Source organism: Brassica napus, chromosome C9 (genome assembly GCF_020379485.1).
Source record: "Brassica napus cultivar Da-Ae chromosome C9, Da-Ae, whole genome shotgun sequence".
Classification (NCBI taxonomy): Eukaryota; Viridiplantae; Streptophyta; class Magnoliopsida; order Brassicales; family Brassicaceae; genus Brassica; species Brassica napus.
In genome coordinates this window covers 5,961,429-5,980,352 of record NC_063452.1, presented here as the reverse complement: position 1 = coordinate 5,980,352, position 18,924 = coordinate 5,961,429, and the positions used below count along the sequence as shown (strand labels likewise).

Sequence of the window (18,924 nt, the reverse complement as noted above, 5' to 3'; positions counted from 1 at the left end):
ACCCCATCCGAAAATTTATAATATTCGAACAAAGTTTAATTTTAAACCCAAAAATCCGATATTCAAAAAACGATCCGGAACGGATACTTGGATGGATGCCCACGTATAACTGATTTTATAAACAAATAATAAAATTATTAACCAGTTAAATTCTTGTTATGAATGAATCAATTTCATTCAAACCTACGAAATTATTTTGGTTAATACGTAAAATAATATTGTCTAATTATTATGGTAAATATAATTAATAAAGTAATTAGAAAAAATGAAAAAATAAATGTAAAAGATGTTATAAAAATACTTAAAATAGATAAGTTCTATTTTGTATTTTGTAATAAATATAATCGAATTATTTAGGAAAAACAATAAATAAAGTGGTTTAAATTAGTTAAAAATGTAAAAAATCACTTAAAAATAGGTGAGTACTGTTTTGTATTAGATATATTAATATGATAGTTGTGAGTGTTTTATTTATGGTTTGCATCATGGTTTCTGAATAAATGTCAATGAATATATATTTTACGTGCATATACATCTATTATTATCATTTTTACTCATACGCTGTCATATAAATATATAATCATTCATAAAATTGTTTACTACAATTGCATATGTTTTAGATAAGTTAAGATGCGGTTTATTGATTATTTTTCATAAAACTAAATAAAATATGTTTCATATTAAAATGCAAAATAACACAAAATATCACATTCTCCTGATAATTAGTGTACGAAAATTATATTAGAGATTTATAGAATATTCAACCGTTCATGTAAATATTTTAAAATTCGTAAATTTATTTCGCATATGAATTTATCTGTACAACTTATCTTTCATACTATTTTGGCAAGACAATAAATGAAATGTAGTAATCAATATGAATATTACATATGTCATAATATACAGCTAAAACAAGTTACCAAATTTCTCAAGGAAAAAAATTATTAGGCGATAACCAGAAAAATATTTGGGATCGAAATCAGAAATCATTCTTGAACAATCCACAAATTTGACTAAAAATAACTTTATTACTTAATATTCATAGTCCTACTTGAATTCTTCCACTAAAGTCATAATCAAAATCTCCCATTTAGTTTGATATAGGCATATAGCATTACACACAAAAATAACTTTGTTTTTAAGGCCATAAGTCCCAAAGATTACCCGTCAAGTGCTCCTTGAGCTGTCATATCCTCTAAGGAGGCTGTGTAAGAATCAACAATACTCTGTGGCTTTGAAGCTGCAGATGTCTTGGCTGGCTCAACCTTCACAGGTGCAGCATAAGCCATAGCTCATGGTGTAAGACTCAAGCTCGTGGCTACTGAAGTTTTCTTTGGCTTTGGTTGGTTACAACTGCTGATTCTCTTCTGACTCGAAACGAGGCAGGGATCTGCGGATCAATAACAACAAATGAAATGTTTGTTTTAGGGAATTCACATGAGACAAATAAAAATATGAATTCATGGATGTAACTTGTAAGCTCATGTGTGTGTTGAGAGCTAGCAGTCTCCTGACAACAGTAGGAGCCTCACATGTACTCAAACCAGGATTTGATACCTAAAAAAACCGCATTATATACAGCTAATGGATCATCAGCATCAAAGCTTCAAAAATCCACCCATATTCCAATCTTTTTTTATGATATTAAACAATAAAAAAAGCAGAGATTCAACTATTGTTTTGTTTGTTTGCAAAACAAATAAAATAAAAAATATTATTAAAAAAATAGTTCAACTGTATTATCATAGACAAACACAATTAGATAATGATATAGAAGAAACTTTATTCAAATTTCCAAGTGCATGATGCTTTCACACTTATCCAGAACCTTGATACACACATGCGGCGTTGTCACTCTATTGATATTAACCTTCCTCACATCATTCTTCATCAGATCGTAATAGAGAAGGTAACAAGGACAAGTCAACGCCAAGATAACCTCATTGTTCTCACCCGTACCATGAACAATCAACTTCTTATTATGGTCAATGTCATCCACTAAATGCTTCTGACAAAGCTTCAAAACCAGAGATTTTCTCGACCATATTCCACCATCCACCTCCAACACCCACAACTCCGAGACACCCGTTTCTGTAATACGTGAATAGTCAAAGATTGCTGGTTTTCCACCATGCTCTATGAAACCAAAGGAAGTACAAAACTGAGGCACTGCATGGGGTGCTTGGATCACACGGATATCTTCAGACCTAACGTCAAAACAATAAACGTGATAGCGACGTGTATGATTGAAAGCCAGATAATATATAACTCCATTGATGCAGAGTCCTTGTCTTGTAGGAAGGTGAGCTTGAGCATCATACTCGGTTCTTTTCCAAAAACCTCCGGGTTCCAATACGAAGACCCAAAACTCGGAGAATAGCATCTCAGAGAATGACGAGGCTATCATAACACTACAGACTATTTTGTATTGATCAAGAACAGGATCGTGTCCGAAAAAGTAGTGGACATGCTTATAAGGTTCTTGTTGCGCAAAGAGGTTAGATTTGAAGGTGGGTAAGGTTAAACTCTGTCTAGTGGCGGGATTATAGATACATGCTTTTCTGCAAATAGTGAATACAATCAAACCGCGAAGAGACACCATCCTGTATCCTCCCATCCCTGGGAAAGTCAAATCTGGTTCTAATGATGATTCAGCACTACTACTAGACGACATTAACCTTAATGATATAGCAGTTCATACATCTCCATTGAATCACACATGTAGTGTCTCACCAAATCCAAACTCATATACAAACTCATGTATAGACCAAGTGGTCGCGGTTGCGATGATGAGACCATGAGATAAAGGTTGCTAAAATATCAAGAGCGGATCAGACAACACCATAGCTTTGAGACACACTTGAACCTCATAAGCGATTTAGCAGGCAATCTACTCAGGATTTCGATCATGAGATCAAAAGAAATCTCTGGAGCCACGTATCTTCTTCTCAACAGATAATTAACCATAGCTATGTCTAATTCACAGGGGCTATTTTTCAGATATATAAGTAGGAAAGACAAAAACAGAGACAAGGTTCGCCAGCTAGGGTTTGAAGATCTTGGTAGAATTGGAATTTTTCTATTTTTTTTTACCGCTAGGGTTAATGCTATAATTAAACATAAATTTTAGCTGTGCTTATTGGGTTGATGGGCTCACGTTAAACTTTATAACCACAAAGCAGAATCCGGTTTAAGGTTTTAAAAATCCCAATTAACCATGTGTGATAAATTCCGCAACGCCGATTTCTCGGTTTATGGAAAATTGAGGGTATAACCTATTAAAGGTGTCCGCATAAAATTTAAAACCTCTAATCAAACTATGACAAATCTTTTATTATTTTTTAGAATGTTAATCTTTCCAAAATATATAAAAGAACGAAATTAATACTACATATATATAACTTAAACTAACAAAATAAATATTAACATTGACAATTTACTTAAAAAATACTAACTATTATATTATTTAACCCGACGTTGGTGGTCGAGTGGTGTGAGGCGGCTCGCAATGGTCCTAAGGGCCGCGAGTTCGAACCTCCCCCTCAGATTTACCCCTACGCCGGGCCACGCGGATATGGGCCTATGCTTTAGGTCCCATTTGAAAACCCGGAGAGATGGTCCATCCGTGGGCCGCACCTCCCATTGGGGATTAGTCTGGACCTCGGCCTGGGATACGCCCAGGTTAAACAAAAAAAAAAAAAAAACTATTATATTAAAAAAAAAATAGTAATATTAACAAAAGAATATATCTTCTTAAGTATAATAAAATTCAAAATACATTTTATACCAAAATAAAATGGTAAATTAATATTGAAATAGTTAAAATAACAAACACAAAATAAAACATTACTATAAAATAAAACCAAAAAATCTATTTAAACTAACAAAATAAATAGTAACATTTTACAACTTACTTAAAAATGCTAACTATTATAGTAAAATAGAAAATCAAAAGAAAAATAGTAATATTAACAAAAAAAACACTGTTATTTTGATATTTATTTTTTCTTAATCCCTAAAATTAAAATAGCAAAAAACGACATAGTAAAAGTAAATTTCCATAATCTTTCAAAAGTAGATATCATTGGGGCCACAATTTTTCTTATATAAGGCACTTCCCTCTTTCTCATAACTAAAATCAATAAAAAGTTGTCAAATCTTTCATTGATAATTCCTAAAACCCCAGAAAACTTGTGATTAGTCCATACCAAATTCTTTGTTGGTTTCTCAATGTGTGTAGATAAAAAAAACTACTGATGCTGTTTGGACCAATGTCTTATGTTATAACTGTGAGCTTCCCACACCTTAACTTTATTTTCAAATGTTCGTTCACTATTAGCAATTACTTCTCTTATTCCATGTCGTATCGAACATGGTAAAAGCATATAATTAAATTGTCTACTGAATTTAAATGCTACATATTAAATTTAATAGCAACTAGAGTTTGAAGCCGCACGTCCGTGCGAATATTTTTTTGTAAATTTTGATATTATCTTACGTTTTAAATATATGATTTAAATTTTAGTGTTGTATGTTGTGTAACTTAATAATTTTATTGTTTAGATTTCTTAAATAGATAGTGATCTGTTTTTTATACAGGGAAGGAGTCTCCGCGAAAGCGCGGGGTTATTGACTTTTATATTTTTCTTTTACCGGAGAAAGATCCACAAGTATTGTGTGGTCGTCTTGTTGCATCATCTTTCGAATTGAATGCAAGCTCTTTACTCCAACTGCAACATTAACCACAAACATAATATGCCAAACACAATTACATTTTTTTATTGATTCCTATCAATTTTGAAATTTATTTATTTTGTTTGAATACCAAAATTTCTTAAATCATTCCTGGACTATATAATTTGTTTATAGTTTGTCATAGTATAACAATTGGACATTAACTGTTTTTTTTTTATTGTTGTTTGTTGTTAAGACTTTTATTTAGTGTTAAATACTAAGTTGAATGATGCTTTCATGTATGGAGATTAGTTTGTTCATCCTTATGAAACTTTGTATGATGTTAATGGTATTGTCAAAAAAAAAACTACCCTTTTAGTTGTCAATTCATATAACTTTTGTTGAACCGCTCAATTTTATGTGTATATGCATTTTTATTCTACATTGTATTTTAATTTAATTTTTTTTAAAAACGTCTGAAACAACTGATTACATCAGTAGGGCAAAGGAACAAAAACAAAGCAAGAGACTACATACTAAAACTCAATCTTAAGGGAAAGACTGAAGAGCTTAAAATGTACTCTCTTGACGGATAAGATCATGCAGCCAGGAAGGACCACCAAGAGCAAGGTATGACAGAAATAACCCATTAAATTTAGAATATTTTTTTGTTTGGCTAATTTTCACTGAATATTTTTATTATTTTCGTACTTCATTTATTAGCATATATGAATATTCGCCTTTTTTTACTATATGGAATTTAAGTAACTATAAAATAGGTTTTCATTATATAAAACTAAAATATATGAGGAAGGTAGTTTGTGTTTATTTTCCTTCTTTTCTGTTTGTGAGCTTAATAGTATGAGTTGCATATATGGTTTGACTCATCTTATTTGAAAAGGATCAAATTTTGATTAAAAAATAATGCATTCGAGAGAAATTTATTATCCTAAGTTTATGTTGATATTTTGAAATCGATTGTTCATAACAGTCTTATGACTGAGACCATTTCCTTAAAATGAACTTGAGATTCGATTGGCCATTGCATCGGTGGTGGACACTGATAGTGATAGGTAACAACTAAATTTAGCTTGACCTTCCAACACCGTAACCCCTTTCGTGTTCTCCTCCTTCTCTCGTCGTATTTATGACTCCAGGGCGTCTGCGGAGGTGATAATTATAGTACAGCAGAGGTGACGCTAATTGCCCTCGCTGCTCCGCCCAGATGCTTGTCTTTTTCTCCAATCGTCCATTGTCACTCACATCCAAAGAACATGGGATCTGTGAAGCCGTTAATTACTGAGCAAGACTGCTTTTTACTTCAGACCATTCAAGCTCTCTCCGCTTCATGGAAGCTTTACCGAGCTCCTATTGTCTAAGAAGGTGAAAAGGAAAACATGGGATGAAAAGAATCAGTGTACGACCATGTTTGAGCCAAATATTCATAGCTTACAGATTTCGAAAAGAATATACCTTCCTGAGCTATTACAGATTTCGAAAAGAATCAGTGTACGATCAAGTTTCTGCATGAGCTATTAATATTCATAACTTAATGTTATGAAAGAATATACCTTCCATCCATGCAATTGTGAGGTTAGCGCCAAATGTTGCAAAGAACTGGGCGACTTCTGGTTCATGAAACTGAGCAAATACCCATCCTGAGCTGAAATATCTTGGCAGAACTTCTGCAGCGTGGTGTAAAGACGTTATTTAGAATATAGAAGCATCAATTATAAATATGAGAGATCATGAGATTGAAAAAAATTACTTCTATAGATATAATTTAGCTGCTTGCCCCTTTTCTGTAGAAAAAATCTCTTAATGGAAAGGGGGAATCATGTTTCCTAGTTTTTATCTTTACCTCCAGAAATGACAACGATGAACCGGGGTTGACAGCACTGGCTGGACACTGGAGATACAAGAGCATGCTGGAATTTGAAAACATCTCATGTTCAAGTGGAGTGTGAGTCCTCCCCAGAACCCCTCACCGTAAGACTTGTCAAATAGTGTGATCGTTGTGGAAAGCATGAAACGTCCTATGACGAATGGGTGGTCTTTTTTTTAGACAGGTGACCATATTGGTTGGTTTTAAATCATTGAATGCAGGGATGAAAGTGTGGATTACAGAATTCTATTGACAATAACAGTTGCCAAAATTAGTTGGCCAGTGAAACAAAGCGAGATTTGGATATGTAAGAGTTTGTTGATCGAATACCTTCCCATCAAGAAGCAGAAGAATAATTCACATGAAGTCTGAATACTTTTGGATATACCTTGCATCATGAAAATGGATGAGCATCAAAAACTTGTTGAGAAGGGCGACCAAGATGTAAATTATCAAAGGTGACTTCGCAGTTGAAACCAGGACAACAACGACATCAATTGTGAATCTTAGCTACAGAGAGAGTTAGCTACTCGATATTACTGGCCCCAAGTAGTTTCAGTTTATCAAGGATGAATCGATATGTTTAAGATTATGGATGGTGTATTGTAGAGCCACTATAAGTAACTACATAAGCATGGAATGATTTGCTAATCAGCTACAGATGGTTTGATGATGGAACTTTTATATTCAAGTTAGGACGTGATACCTCTCTCAACGTTTCTTGATGTTTAGCAAATAGCTCATATACTTTATTTGAAGATTAGACTTCTCAGCTTGAAGCTTCTCGTAATCAGAAACTGAAAGACCTCCTAGATTTTGCTGAATGAATCTGAAAGCAAAACGAAAGAAGGATATTATGGTTAGAGATCATAAAAAAATTATACTCTTTGACCTTAAGTCATATTAGGATTAAGTTATAAAAGCTATCATCACCTGGGTACATATTGGTTAGAAACAAAGTACAGGAAGGAAGACTTGTCATTCTGCTCATACAAAACAACCAGAAGTAAATTGGAAACCCACATTGTGTTCCAGAACATACAAAAGAGTATAAATCAAATTATTATGTCAGGAAACGATCAAACTATTTGATACAGAAACGGTTGCAGTTTCTTTTAGTGATGGTGTAATGTAGAAAAAGAAACAATACCTTTGGTGAGAGAATCAATAACAAATACTTCCTAAAAGCCCCTAACTCCACCGAACTCTAAATAATTCCTGAAAGCTTCTTTCTTGGTTTCTTTTTCCTAAAACATATCAGAAACTAAAAGAAACAGACCTTTATTGTCAACTCATTCTTTTTTCGATCTCTTTTGCAAAGTGTTTACCTTTTCGTTTCCAGCGGGCTACGGTGGTGGAAATCAACCGCCACCTTACTCCTTCAGCAGAAACAATCCGCCGTACGGTGCCCCACGGCGCACTTCCTCCTTCTTCTCTTTCCGCGCCTGCTACATCAGGGGACTACATGCTGACAAAGGAGAAGCCTTACGGAGCTCCACCACCGCCTGGACCTTCAGATTATGGTGGTTAAGGTGCTGCGGCACGGCCGGCGCAGTCTAGAATGAATTGGCTGATTGGGAAACAACATCATAAGAGAGGTTAAGAATTGAGAAAATAAATCGTCTGATTGCAGATTAAAACCAGCGAAGACGCGACCGTTGAAGGGTCGAAGAAGGAGATCAATAAAACCCTAATCAAACAAAACTCGAAAACTTGTGATCAAACCAAACCAAAAAACGTGGGGTCCACAAACTTTAAAACTGCCTAGGTGGATAGCCTTGGGGGAGATACTATTATTATATAGACTAGAGTCTTTGTCCGCGCTACGCGCGGAAAATGGGGTTGAAGAAATTATTAAGTAACATTTTTTAATATTATTAAGAAATTATTTGCTAAGTTCAATTATGTTTTGTTTGGAAGTTGACATTTTCTATAAGTTTTTGACATAGGGGGATGGATTAAAATGTCAGAAAATAGATGATAATAAATTAGTTTAAAGGAAGAAAAACAGATGAGAAAATATTTTGTTGCAGTCAAGCAGAATGAAAGATATTGAGGAACAATAATGTTTTTAGGTTGAAAAGAATTGTACACCATAAAGGTCACACTTATCAAAGCCACCTATGCGATCAAGTTTGATAACTCAATTAGTTATGAAAAGATACTGTGAATAATATATTATTTTATCAGTTACAAAAAAAAAGAATATATTATTATAATTCACTTAAACTTACAATCATAAAACTTTGGTTTGAACGCTGGTGGATTGCATATCTGGTGGACTACGAAATACATTCATAATTTAAAATGGTATGATTTTGAATAAAGAAATACTATATCTTAGGAGTCATGACACACCTTTTGGTTTGTTGCGTGATCCGAGTGGACGTCCTCTTTTTCTTTTTATGTGTGCTCCCTGTAGAAGTTTGGAAACAAAAAATTTTAGGTGTTAAAATTATTTTATTTTTTTTGCAAAAGAGCTTGATTTTTTTTTTTGAGGAGTTGGTTGCATTGTTATCCTATCGCGATGGAATATGGAATGGATGCTTGTGCATGGTCGGATTAGTAAATATTTTAAAGTTTTTCGTTTTGTCGAATAAGTATATTTATGAATTTGGCTAATTAACGGGAGTTAGGGGATTTGGGGTTTATGTAGCAGAATATTGGCATTATGTAATATTGACATGGCTATTAATATTGATGACACATTATATCGCTAAATATGACATATATAATTATATTTAATGTTAATTTATAATTTTGGTTAAGGTAATAACTCATATATTACAATTCATGTTGATATTGTTTTTTTAGTAAATTTTCCAATTATGATAATAATTCATACATCATCACTAAAATAAATATATTCGAATATGATAATCAATTTCGAAATATTGTTTTGTTTTAATATAATTATACAACTTCATAACTAAACTTAAAAAAAAACAAAATTCTATACTTAAATAAATACTTAATCGTTACATCTTTAGTATTTTATATATCAACAATTTTAAAAAATTAGTTTTATTTTTGATAACTATACAATTATTTTTACAAATTTATTAATTATAAGTAACCAAAATAGATAGATAGAAAAATCTATCTAAGTCTAATATTTTAGATATATACATATATATTCTTAAAATAATTTCAGAAAACAAATCTATTTTTATTTTAAGTTTAGTTAATTTATATTTAGTTAATTCTATTATATGTAGTTAAAACAAATACTAAAATACGATTTTTGGTATAGCATACAAATAATTCAATGAAAAAAATAATCTATGATTTTTCAAAAATTGATTACTAACCTTTTTTAGTTTTATCAGATTTGTCGAGAGCAGCTTCATCCCATCTATAGTGAAATTCTTAATTTTGTAGTTTATATGTAATTATACTACAATATATTTTAATTTCTATTTTATTAGGTTATCAAAACGATATATGAGTTATGTATTTAAAAAAAAAATTCATCGTTTATATGGTTGTTGTGTTTTCAGGAATTTCCAATTTACGTTCCTTCAAGACTTTTGATCTTAAGTTTTGCAAGGCTTTTGAATTTTTTTAGAACAATACGACTTATCATTCGAAATTGGAAGATGCAATTATTATTATTTACTTACGAATACTGTCAGCAGTTTGTTATAAGAAGAATTCACCAGCTATACGGCGAGGGTTCAAACTGATACTTGCAAATATCAAATCCGAAGCAAATGCCACAACACATCTGTATAACAACGTGGCTTGTCAGATTATCAATTTGCTATGCACAAATAAATCCAACTTTCAGAAAGAACAGCATTCTATAAATTTGTCAATGTTATTTAAAAAGTCTGATGATATTTTAAGAGTCTCAACTATGATCTAAATTTATCAATCAATGATCCTATAAACACCATCAGTTCACTCGTCTCCAGTGACTGTTGCTTTTTTTAGACGCTGAGAGGGATGTTACCAAACGAATAATAGCTATGGTTCAGGTGATTTACACATATGAAGTAGATGGTGGAGGTACTTACCGATGCAAGGCTTGGTCATCAGAAAGCTTTCCCTTTGCTCTAAACCAATACCTTAGTCTGCAAGAAGACTTTGTCAGAATAATAAAACAAAACCAAAAAAAGTAAAGAGAATTTGATGCAAGTGATGAGTTTCATGTGTAATCAATCACATGAACCAGGTTAGTAAAGGTGAGATATACCACTACCACATCTCTACTTACTCCTCTTCTCATAGCATTAAAGACATAAATGATGCTTGTGATGAGATCGCTATTAGTTGGTGCGGATGGAGAGATATTGGAGCTGCTTTGGATCGACTTCCGAGGGAGTTCTGGTTAGTGCACATTGCGCAGTGGTTGTCTTTGGGAAAGCTATTACATCCCTTATGGAACTCGCACCTGCCAGCATCATTACCATCCTATCTAATCCATTAGCAATTCCACCTGCAAACAATCATGCTTGAACAATCTTGTTCATCATCATCATCATCATCATCACAAGAGTGGCATCAAGTTATTGACATACCATGAGGAGGAGCACCCATGTCAAGAGCCTCCAGAAGATAGCCAAACTTTGCTTCAGCCTGTTTGTAGAAAACAGCATGAGAAAAGGCTTTTCTGTAATAATCAATCAAACAAAGTGATTATAACCTCTTGAGATGCCAATGATCTCTAGAACCTTTTCTTGGACATCCCGCTTATATATCCTTAAACTTTCTCCACCAATCTAGTATACATCAAGACAGTGTATCAAAACAATCTCCAAAAACATTGTTCCATGAAAAAGTAAAATGGCCAAGCTGTTTATGTACCTCGACGCCATTATAGACCATGTCATAGGCAAGAGCTCGTGCAGAAGGTAAGTCATCCATATATTCAGGCCTAGGAGCTGTGAATGGATGATGTAATGCCTAAAGAGACATTTTTCATATTAGCAAACAACATAAAATGGCTATTAATCTCATTATATGAATTGACGGACCTCAAGCCTCTTAATATAGGTTGAGTAAGAAAGTAAAGATCCGATTGTTTGCTTTCTCGCGAGATGAGCGATGGACGTCGGCGAGATCGGCGGGGAAAGGTGGTGGTTGGAGAGAACGGTTTCTCCGGTGCAACGGGTTGTCGTAAAAGTATGTTCTTCCTCTCCGTCTCGCTTCCGTTTGTTCTGTCCAACGTCAGTGTGTTGATTCCACGTCCCTACCTCAAGCGGGAAATTCACAATGGCCTTAGACCCTCGAAGTTTAAACGCTGCTTGGTCGTAAGCCCTAGCGGCTTCGATCTCCGTGTCAAACGTCCCGAGCGAAACCCTAGTTCCCCGACGGTTCGGATCTCGGATCTCCGCCGCGAATTTCACCCACGGCCTCATCCTCACTCCTCTGTAATGCATCTTCTCTTCCGCGGACACATGTACGGGAAGCTGCTCTGGCTGGGGATTTGCGGTTGCGAATTGGATCCACTCGGTTCTGTTCGGCGGCTCGATCTTCAACGGCGGTTTCCGGTTCGATCTCGAGGCTGAACCAGAAACACCGTGTGGATTCGATTGAAACGTGAAAGATGATTCGCTCGATGCTAGATGATACTTTATGATAAGCAAATGAACTTTATGAGACTTAGATGTGGAAGCGAAGGAGAATCGAAAGTGGTGTAATGGGAGGAAGACGAAACGGAGAGGTCCGTGTGTTGTGTGAATGAACGAATGACATGGCAAAAAGAACTCATCCTATTGGATGATTTTCCATGCTGAGGTGGATAGGCTCAATGGAGCTCATATATCCCTTTTAATATAGTATAGATTTTATATATTTTACTTTTTATTGATTGTTTTTGTATAAAATATAGTTTTAAAATTAAATTAACTACTATAAAAGTATATTTTTATAGCATAATTAACCATTCTAGAAATGATAATATAATATGTTAGCCGACATCAGTAAAATATGTATGATTAAAATCATATAATATAGCAATTACATATTTATATAGCACTATAGCTATGAAAATATTAAAGTTAATTATATTATAAAAATCGTATAGTTGTATAACTATAATTTACCTCATAAATTATATTAATAGTCAAAATCGAAGCAATGTTGATGTAGATTTCTTACGCACTAAAAGAAACAGAACTTTAAAATAAAAAGAATCAATGTGAAATATATACTAGAGAAATACGTTAGAATAGCGTTAAAATTTTTTTTGTCACATATATACACTAGGATAAAAATGACCAAAATATTTCATTAAAAAAACAAATATACACTTATACATTTAGAGTTAACTTATCCAAACCTTAGTTAAGAGGTGGAGATTTGAGATTAAGTTTTAAAATTTTATAAAATAAAAAGTAAGTATTAAAAATTTGAAAATAAAGATTTAAAAAATAATTTTAAAAAGTATTTCAAATCACAAAAAAAATTGATAAAAAAAAATTCGAATTTGAAAACATATAATTTGAAACTATAAAAAAATATTTATATTTTTTTTCTTTTTTATTTATTTATTTGTATTTATATATCTAAGGTATTAAGATCTTTTTACCTATTAAATAAAACATTTTTGTCATTTTCTTCTTTGTGATCTATTTTTAGGATAAAAACTTGAAAATAGTCTATTTAGTAGAAATACTCCGTATACTATTTTAGAAAATTAATATAAAAATAACAAATCATTGTTTAAAGGATACAAATGTTTTAAAAATAAAGTCTAGAATAATTGAAATCACATTGGATTTTTAAAGTTAAGCTTCACAATATTGAAAATCTTCTTGAAAAAATAAAATATCAATAAACCTATCAAATCATCATTTAATTTAACATTTTAAAATAATAAGTCTACCCAAAAAATATTTCCTTTAAAAAAAATCAATTTGATGTAGCTCCGCAAACAAGAATTAACTTGATAGATAGATATGCTAACTCGAATCCGGGAGTATCAGAACGGATCCGAATTTAAAGAAAAGAGATCTAGATTTAGTCAACATCAAGACGAAATTACAGAATCACAAAAGGTATTCTGGTGATAATGTTAAAGAGATTATATGGATTGTGGATCTTTTTTTTGATGACTCAGAAATTGGATTCGAAATTTGGTTATCAATGGGATTCGATTTTTGATATTGAATGGGGATTTCACAGAAGGGAGATAGGAGGTATTATGGAATACTTACTATTAAAAAAAAGGGATTAGGTTAATCTAAAAAGTTTTCTCTATCTATCACACTTTCAATTTTATCTCTTTGTTCTCAATTATTATTGGTTGTTTGTCTCTATGGCTCCTCAGAGTATGATACTTGGAAGGAAACAGAAAGAGGTTGAACATCGTTGAAATACGAAAAACTGTTTGGATTTTGCCAACTCTGTTCTAGCCTCTGCCACGCTCTGAGGATCGGGCTCGGCGCTACAAAATTGCTTTCCATCACCAGCGTTCCAAGCTGAGCCAACAAAGGTAATATAAAGATAAATAGACAATGAAGTTAGGTATCTGGGAGAACGTCAGGTGGCCTAGCGGCAGTACTGAATGTTTTTCACACACGACTACCCGAGGTCACCAGTTCGATACTCGGGGAAAGTGGGGTGGAACTGGGTTAGCTAAAAAACCCCTGCGTCAGGTGGGCTACGGCCAGTACTGAACGTGGGATACGGTTTCTGGCGAGGTGGCCCTTCGGGGTGAGCCCAGTCACTATAAAAAGTTCAACCTATACAGTTTTTGAGAACGTCAGGTGGCCTAGCGGCAGTACTGAATGTTTTTCACACACGACTACCCGAGGTCACCAGTTCGATACTCGGAGAAAGCGGGGTGGAACTGGGTTAGCTAAAAAAACTCTGCGTCAGGTGGGCTACGGCCAGTACTGAACGTGGGATACGGTTTCTGGCGAGGTGGCCCTTCGGGGTGAGCCCAGTCACTATAAAAAGTTCAACCTATACAGTTTAAAAAAAAAAAAAAAAAAAAAAAAAAGAAGTTAGGTATTTGGTCTCTCATTGTGTGTTTGGTCCCTGTTGGATTGTACGCGGGTCTGCTTCTGGAATTGGTTGGGACCTAATCTACTTGGGAATTTGGTGTGGTTTGGTCTTCACATTCGCATTTGAACATGTTATGGGGTTGGTCTCATTAAACCAAACACAGCGAAGAACCTGTGGCTACGATGGTGTTTTTTTTTATAGAGGCAACGATACGAGGTCTCAACTAGTACGAGGAGAATTGCGGTTAAAAGGGAAGGAAAATGATTGATGTAATGCTTTTGGAGTGTGAGTACAATCAAAGTAGAGACAAAATCAGACTAGGAGTACCGTGGTGAGGTTAGATACAACAAGGAATGTGACAAGGATATCTAATTCGGTTAATAGGCTACTAGATTTCAGTAGAAACGAGGTTATGTATATTGTCGATAATGATGTACATTTTATCATCTTTGGTCATTTTGTTTGAACTTATTTGGGTTGATTAATGATGTTATGGACTTTCTTTGGACAGTACTTTTATTCATCAGACATGACTGGAGATATAGAATTAAAGAATGAAAATCGCAGGAAAAGAAAAGGGAAACTTTGGAATTACTACTAGAAACAAAAAAGAAACCAATGAGTAAAGCATATGGTTCAGACTTCTGAGAGATACTCCTAGGTTCTAGTCTGAGCACACTATTAACTATCTTTATTTTATTCTTTTTTTTTTTAATAACTAGGATACTTGTCAGTGCCAGTCGGATCTGATTAATTACAATGAAAATTAAATATTTATATTGATTGATCACACAAATAAATAAATTTAAAATAATAGATATCAAACTTAGAAGATTTATCATTTTTCTACATTCACTGTACCATTCGACCATATTGTCATTTGACTTTATTAAAAAGATTCATCCGATTTTTCAACTGGGCATAGAAATGTCGGGAAAATGGTTTTAGGAGTTTTTAGGTTTTTCTCTCTTTTTTCAACCCAGGTTTATGAGATTTTAAGCTGTCATATAATTTGGAAATAGAACCAACAAAAACAAATTATAGATTTCATTTTAACATTGATATGAAGTTAGAAATGGTTATGTTAATAAAATGTCATAAATTACCAAACGAATTCAAAACTTAAATCAATTATTGTTGAAAATGCTCATTGAGATATATAATTATAGAATGAAAATCACAGGAAAAGAAAAGGGAAACTTTGGAATTATTAGAAAGTAAAAAGAAACCAATGAGTAAAGACAAAAGTAGGAAACGTAGTTAGAGAAAATGATAAATTATGTCAACAACCTACTAAGATTTTTTTTTTTCTAGTTCTACAGACTCCAGAACAAAAACAATTAAAAATTTCAACCGCTGTTAAAATATCATTTTACACGAAGTATAAAGTAGGTATTTAGGGATAATTGCATAACAACACAAAATACGTTAAGCAACATTATAACGTTCAGCAAAAAAATATGCAAGCAGAGTAAAACGTGTTCCATACGAAGAATCTCAAGTTTCCCAAGAAGCATCTTTCAGGTTTCCTACAAAGAGAAGAAACAACAATTTTAATCAATACAATTGTTCAAAACGAATAAGAAATGAATCAAAAAGAAGAAGACGTACAGAGGAGAACTCGAATCATTAAAAATGATACTGATCGAGATGAGCTCGCTCAGAGATTATATAAATGTCAGATCTAAGAGTATAAGAGTATATATGAAACCAATCGAGATACTATAACATATCATTTAACCAGACTACTAAATAATGGAGATGGGAAACGATCCATGATCGTCACTGCATACGAAGAGAATATGAAATTGAACTAGCTCAGCTCAGAGATGATCTAAATGTCAGATCTAAGAATATATATGACACCAACCGGGATACTCTAGAGATAATTTAACCAGACTAGTACAAATTCTTCAGATCTAAAAGATAGTTTTCAAAAGATTGGAGATATACCTTTATCTGGAAGCACGGTGACATTCCGGCGAAGAGGAGGAGAATAACCACCAACAGCTCCTTGGTGGTGCGATCTTCTTCCTCCAATTGAAGGAAAACGATCCGGGTTCACTACATACAAAGACGAACACAACCATCCATTAACTATGAAATAGATCGAGATCAAGCTAGAGTGATAATCTAAGATCAAAATCGAGATTAGAAACCGATCGAGTTCGATATGACAATAATTTCCTTTTTCTAATTTTTTTTTCCTTTTTACAATTCTTAAACAAAAAAAAGTATAATAATTTACTTAATACTAATTTTCGTTTTCTAAAATCATAAATAAAATATAATTGTAAAAATTTGTTTGATAGTAATTATCCTTTTATAAAATCTTCTACAAAATAAAATTGTTAAAGACTGTTTAATTGTAGTTTTCTTTTTCTTCGAATCTAAACAAAAAATGTAAAACAAGTATTTCAAATATTTCCAAATAATAATAAACTTTCTTATTAAAATAGTAAATTTTATGTTTAAGAAATCATAATCCAAAAAAGATTACAATTATTCTTTTTTTTGGAACTGAAAGGATTACAGCAAGAACTATAAAGTCTCCGATCATAAATTTCAGATAAGAGTGATTGAGAAAACAACAACTGCATATGTGTGAAACAACCATTACCTCAAATACTCTGTGAAAAAAATTTGATTTCAACTACAAAGATTTTACTCAACTTAAAGATACAAGAAATTATTAATTTGATGATAACATTCATGCATTTATATACATATATATATATATATATATATATATATATAACCTTTTTTGTTACAGATGTGTAATTAGTATATCAATAATATGAAAAAACCGATGTTCAAATAATTACTCTAACTTAATTGTTAAAGAGATATTTTTCTATAAATAACTGTAGCATTTTTTCTCTATGAATTATTAATCCAATTTCATTAAGCAATTTCAGTTTTTTTTTCCTTTTTTTCTACAAAAACTCTATTCTATATAGTGAAATTGAAATTGAAATAAAAGCAACATTGTGAGCCGGACAAGTATAACTATTTGAAGATATATATCGCGCTGTGAAATGTGATAGTATTGTTATTATCATGAAAGTCTTTTAGCAAGAGATATCAAAGTGTAATTTTCGAATCAGCATCTTCTGAACTAAATTCTAATAAAAAGATTTGGATGTTTATTTTATTAGTTAACTCTAATTAGTTGAAGAAAATTTAATATACTAATTTTTATTATTTCTATTAGTTTCAGCTATGATAATGGTTGCTCGGTTAATCTTGGCCATATGATTGAAAATTCTTAAATGAATAATGAAGTTTATGAATCTCGGTATTAGTTAACATATATATATTTATGTTAACTTCTATGAGTTAACTATATTTAGTTAACACAAAAAAAAATTAAACAAATTAATTATTTATTTATATATTTATTAGAATCTTAAATTTCATATTCCTAAAACCTACCCCACCCCTCAATTCTAAACCCTTAGTCTAGATTAGTTAACCTTAGGATTATAAGTGTTTTTTTTTCTTTTTAAAAGTGAGAACAAAAGTGGTATTAAGAATGTGGTATTTTTGGTAATTTCCCGTATAATATTGTCACTAACTAGATTGACCTTATTTAGCTTTCAATTTTTTCATTTTAATTTTTACTTTGGTTGAGTTTGGTTTAAATTTTTAGGTATGAGTGTTTTCTCTAACCTTAAATACAAAGTTGATAACAATTTACTTATGCACCATGATTATAAATACAAATACTAATAGGGATTTATGTGTGTAAATGAGTTTGTAATTATAAATAAATATCTCACAGCTTATGCAAACAAAAAAAAAAATCCTCAATCTATAATAAAATGATTTATTATTTTTATGTTTTTATTAAAACATCAAACAAAACCCGTTGCAACGCACGGGCCTTATCTAGTTTGTAATAATTCCTATATACATATTCTTCACCATGCAACCTTCACTTGAGCATTTGTAATAATTCCTATATACATATTCACACCATTCATTCACCCTTAATTAGCTTAGTTACTTTTATAAATAAAAAAATCCAGACTGATCTCCATATATGTATTGAATATACACATGTGGGCGATTTGTTTTTTGTGCTTTTATCTATGATACATGAGCCAAAATAAGATCTAGATGATGAATGACCCATGGATTTTAGTCAGTTTATCACTAATCAGTTACAAAGGTATGTCTGTATAAAAACAAAAACATACAAAAATATATATGCATATGTGTGATATGTAGTTTGATACAAGTGAAGTGGGTTGGTAGATAATATAAGCAGGGCCCATACAATACTTGAGACGGACCTGAATAAAAGACCATTAAACAGTATTCAAATCACTATGTGATCTAATTAATTAGTCATCATTCTATAACACTAGATTTATAAGATGATGATAGAAAATGTTCAATCAACC

At 32.3% G+C, this 18,924-nt stretch overlaps 1 protein-coding gene and 2 long non-coding RNA genes across 7 annotated transcripts; all 3 read right to left on the bottom strand.

Annotated features, from left to right (window-relative positions):
- Nucleotides 1-151: 151 nt before the first annotated feature.
- On the bottom strand, nt 152-3,485 carry LOC106413263 (putative F-box protein At5g62660). The gene is given in 2 exon segments (XM_022720216.2): nt 152-2,694; nt 2,697-3,485. Coding segments are annotated over 2 exon segments (1,179 nt in total). The 5' UTR covers nt 2,968-3,485; the 3' UTR covers nt 152-1,786.
- Nucleotides 3,486-5,566: 2,081 nt separating this feature from the next.
- Nucleotides 5,567-8,282, bottom strand: LOC125593027. 5 transcript variants are annotated; one of them, XR_007328924.1, is made up of 7 exons: nt 7,888-8,282; nt 7,493-7,823; nt 7,266-7,388; nt 6,890-6,947; nt 6,536-6,805; nt 6,246-6,359; nt 5,567-6,049 (listed from the first exon to the last, which is right to left on the bottom strand). It is a non-coding gene; the product is annotated as an uncharacterized LOC125593027 (long non-coding RNA). The 5 variants fall into 5 exon arrangements; XR_007328925.1 differs by having other exon boundaries at nt 7,493-7,542; nt 7,888-8,279; XR_007328922.1 differs by having other exon boundaries at nt 7,493-7,542; nt 7,710-8,278.
- A 7,561-nt stretch (nt 8,283-15,843) lies between these two features.
- Nucleotides 15,844-16,787, bottom strand: LOC106413838. Its single transcript, XR_001282675.3, has 2 exons — nt 16,469-16,787; nt 15,844-16,044 (listed from the first exon to the last, which is right to left on the bottom strand). It is a non-coding gene; the product is annotated as an uncharacterized LOC106413838 (long non-coding RNA).
- Between the last annotated feature and the right edge of the window lie 2,137 nt (nt 16,788-18,924).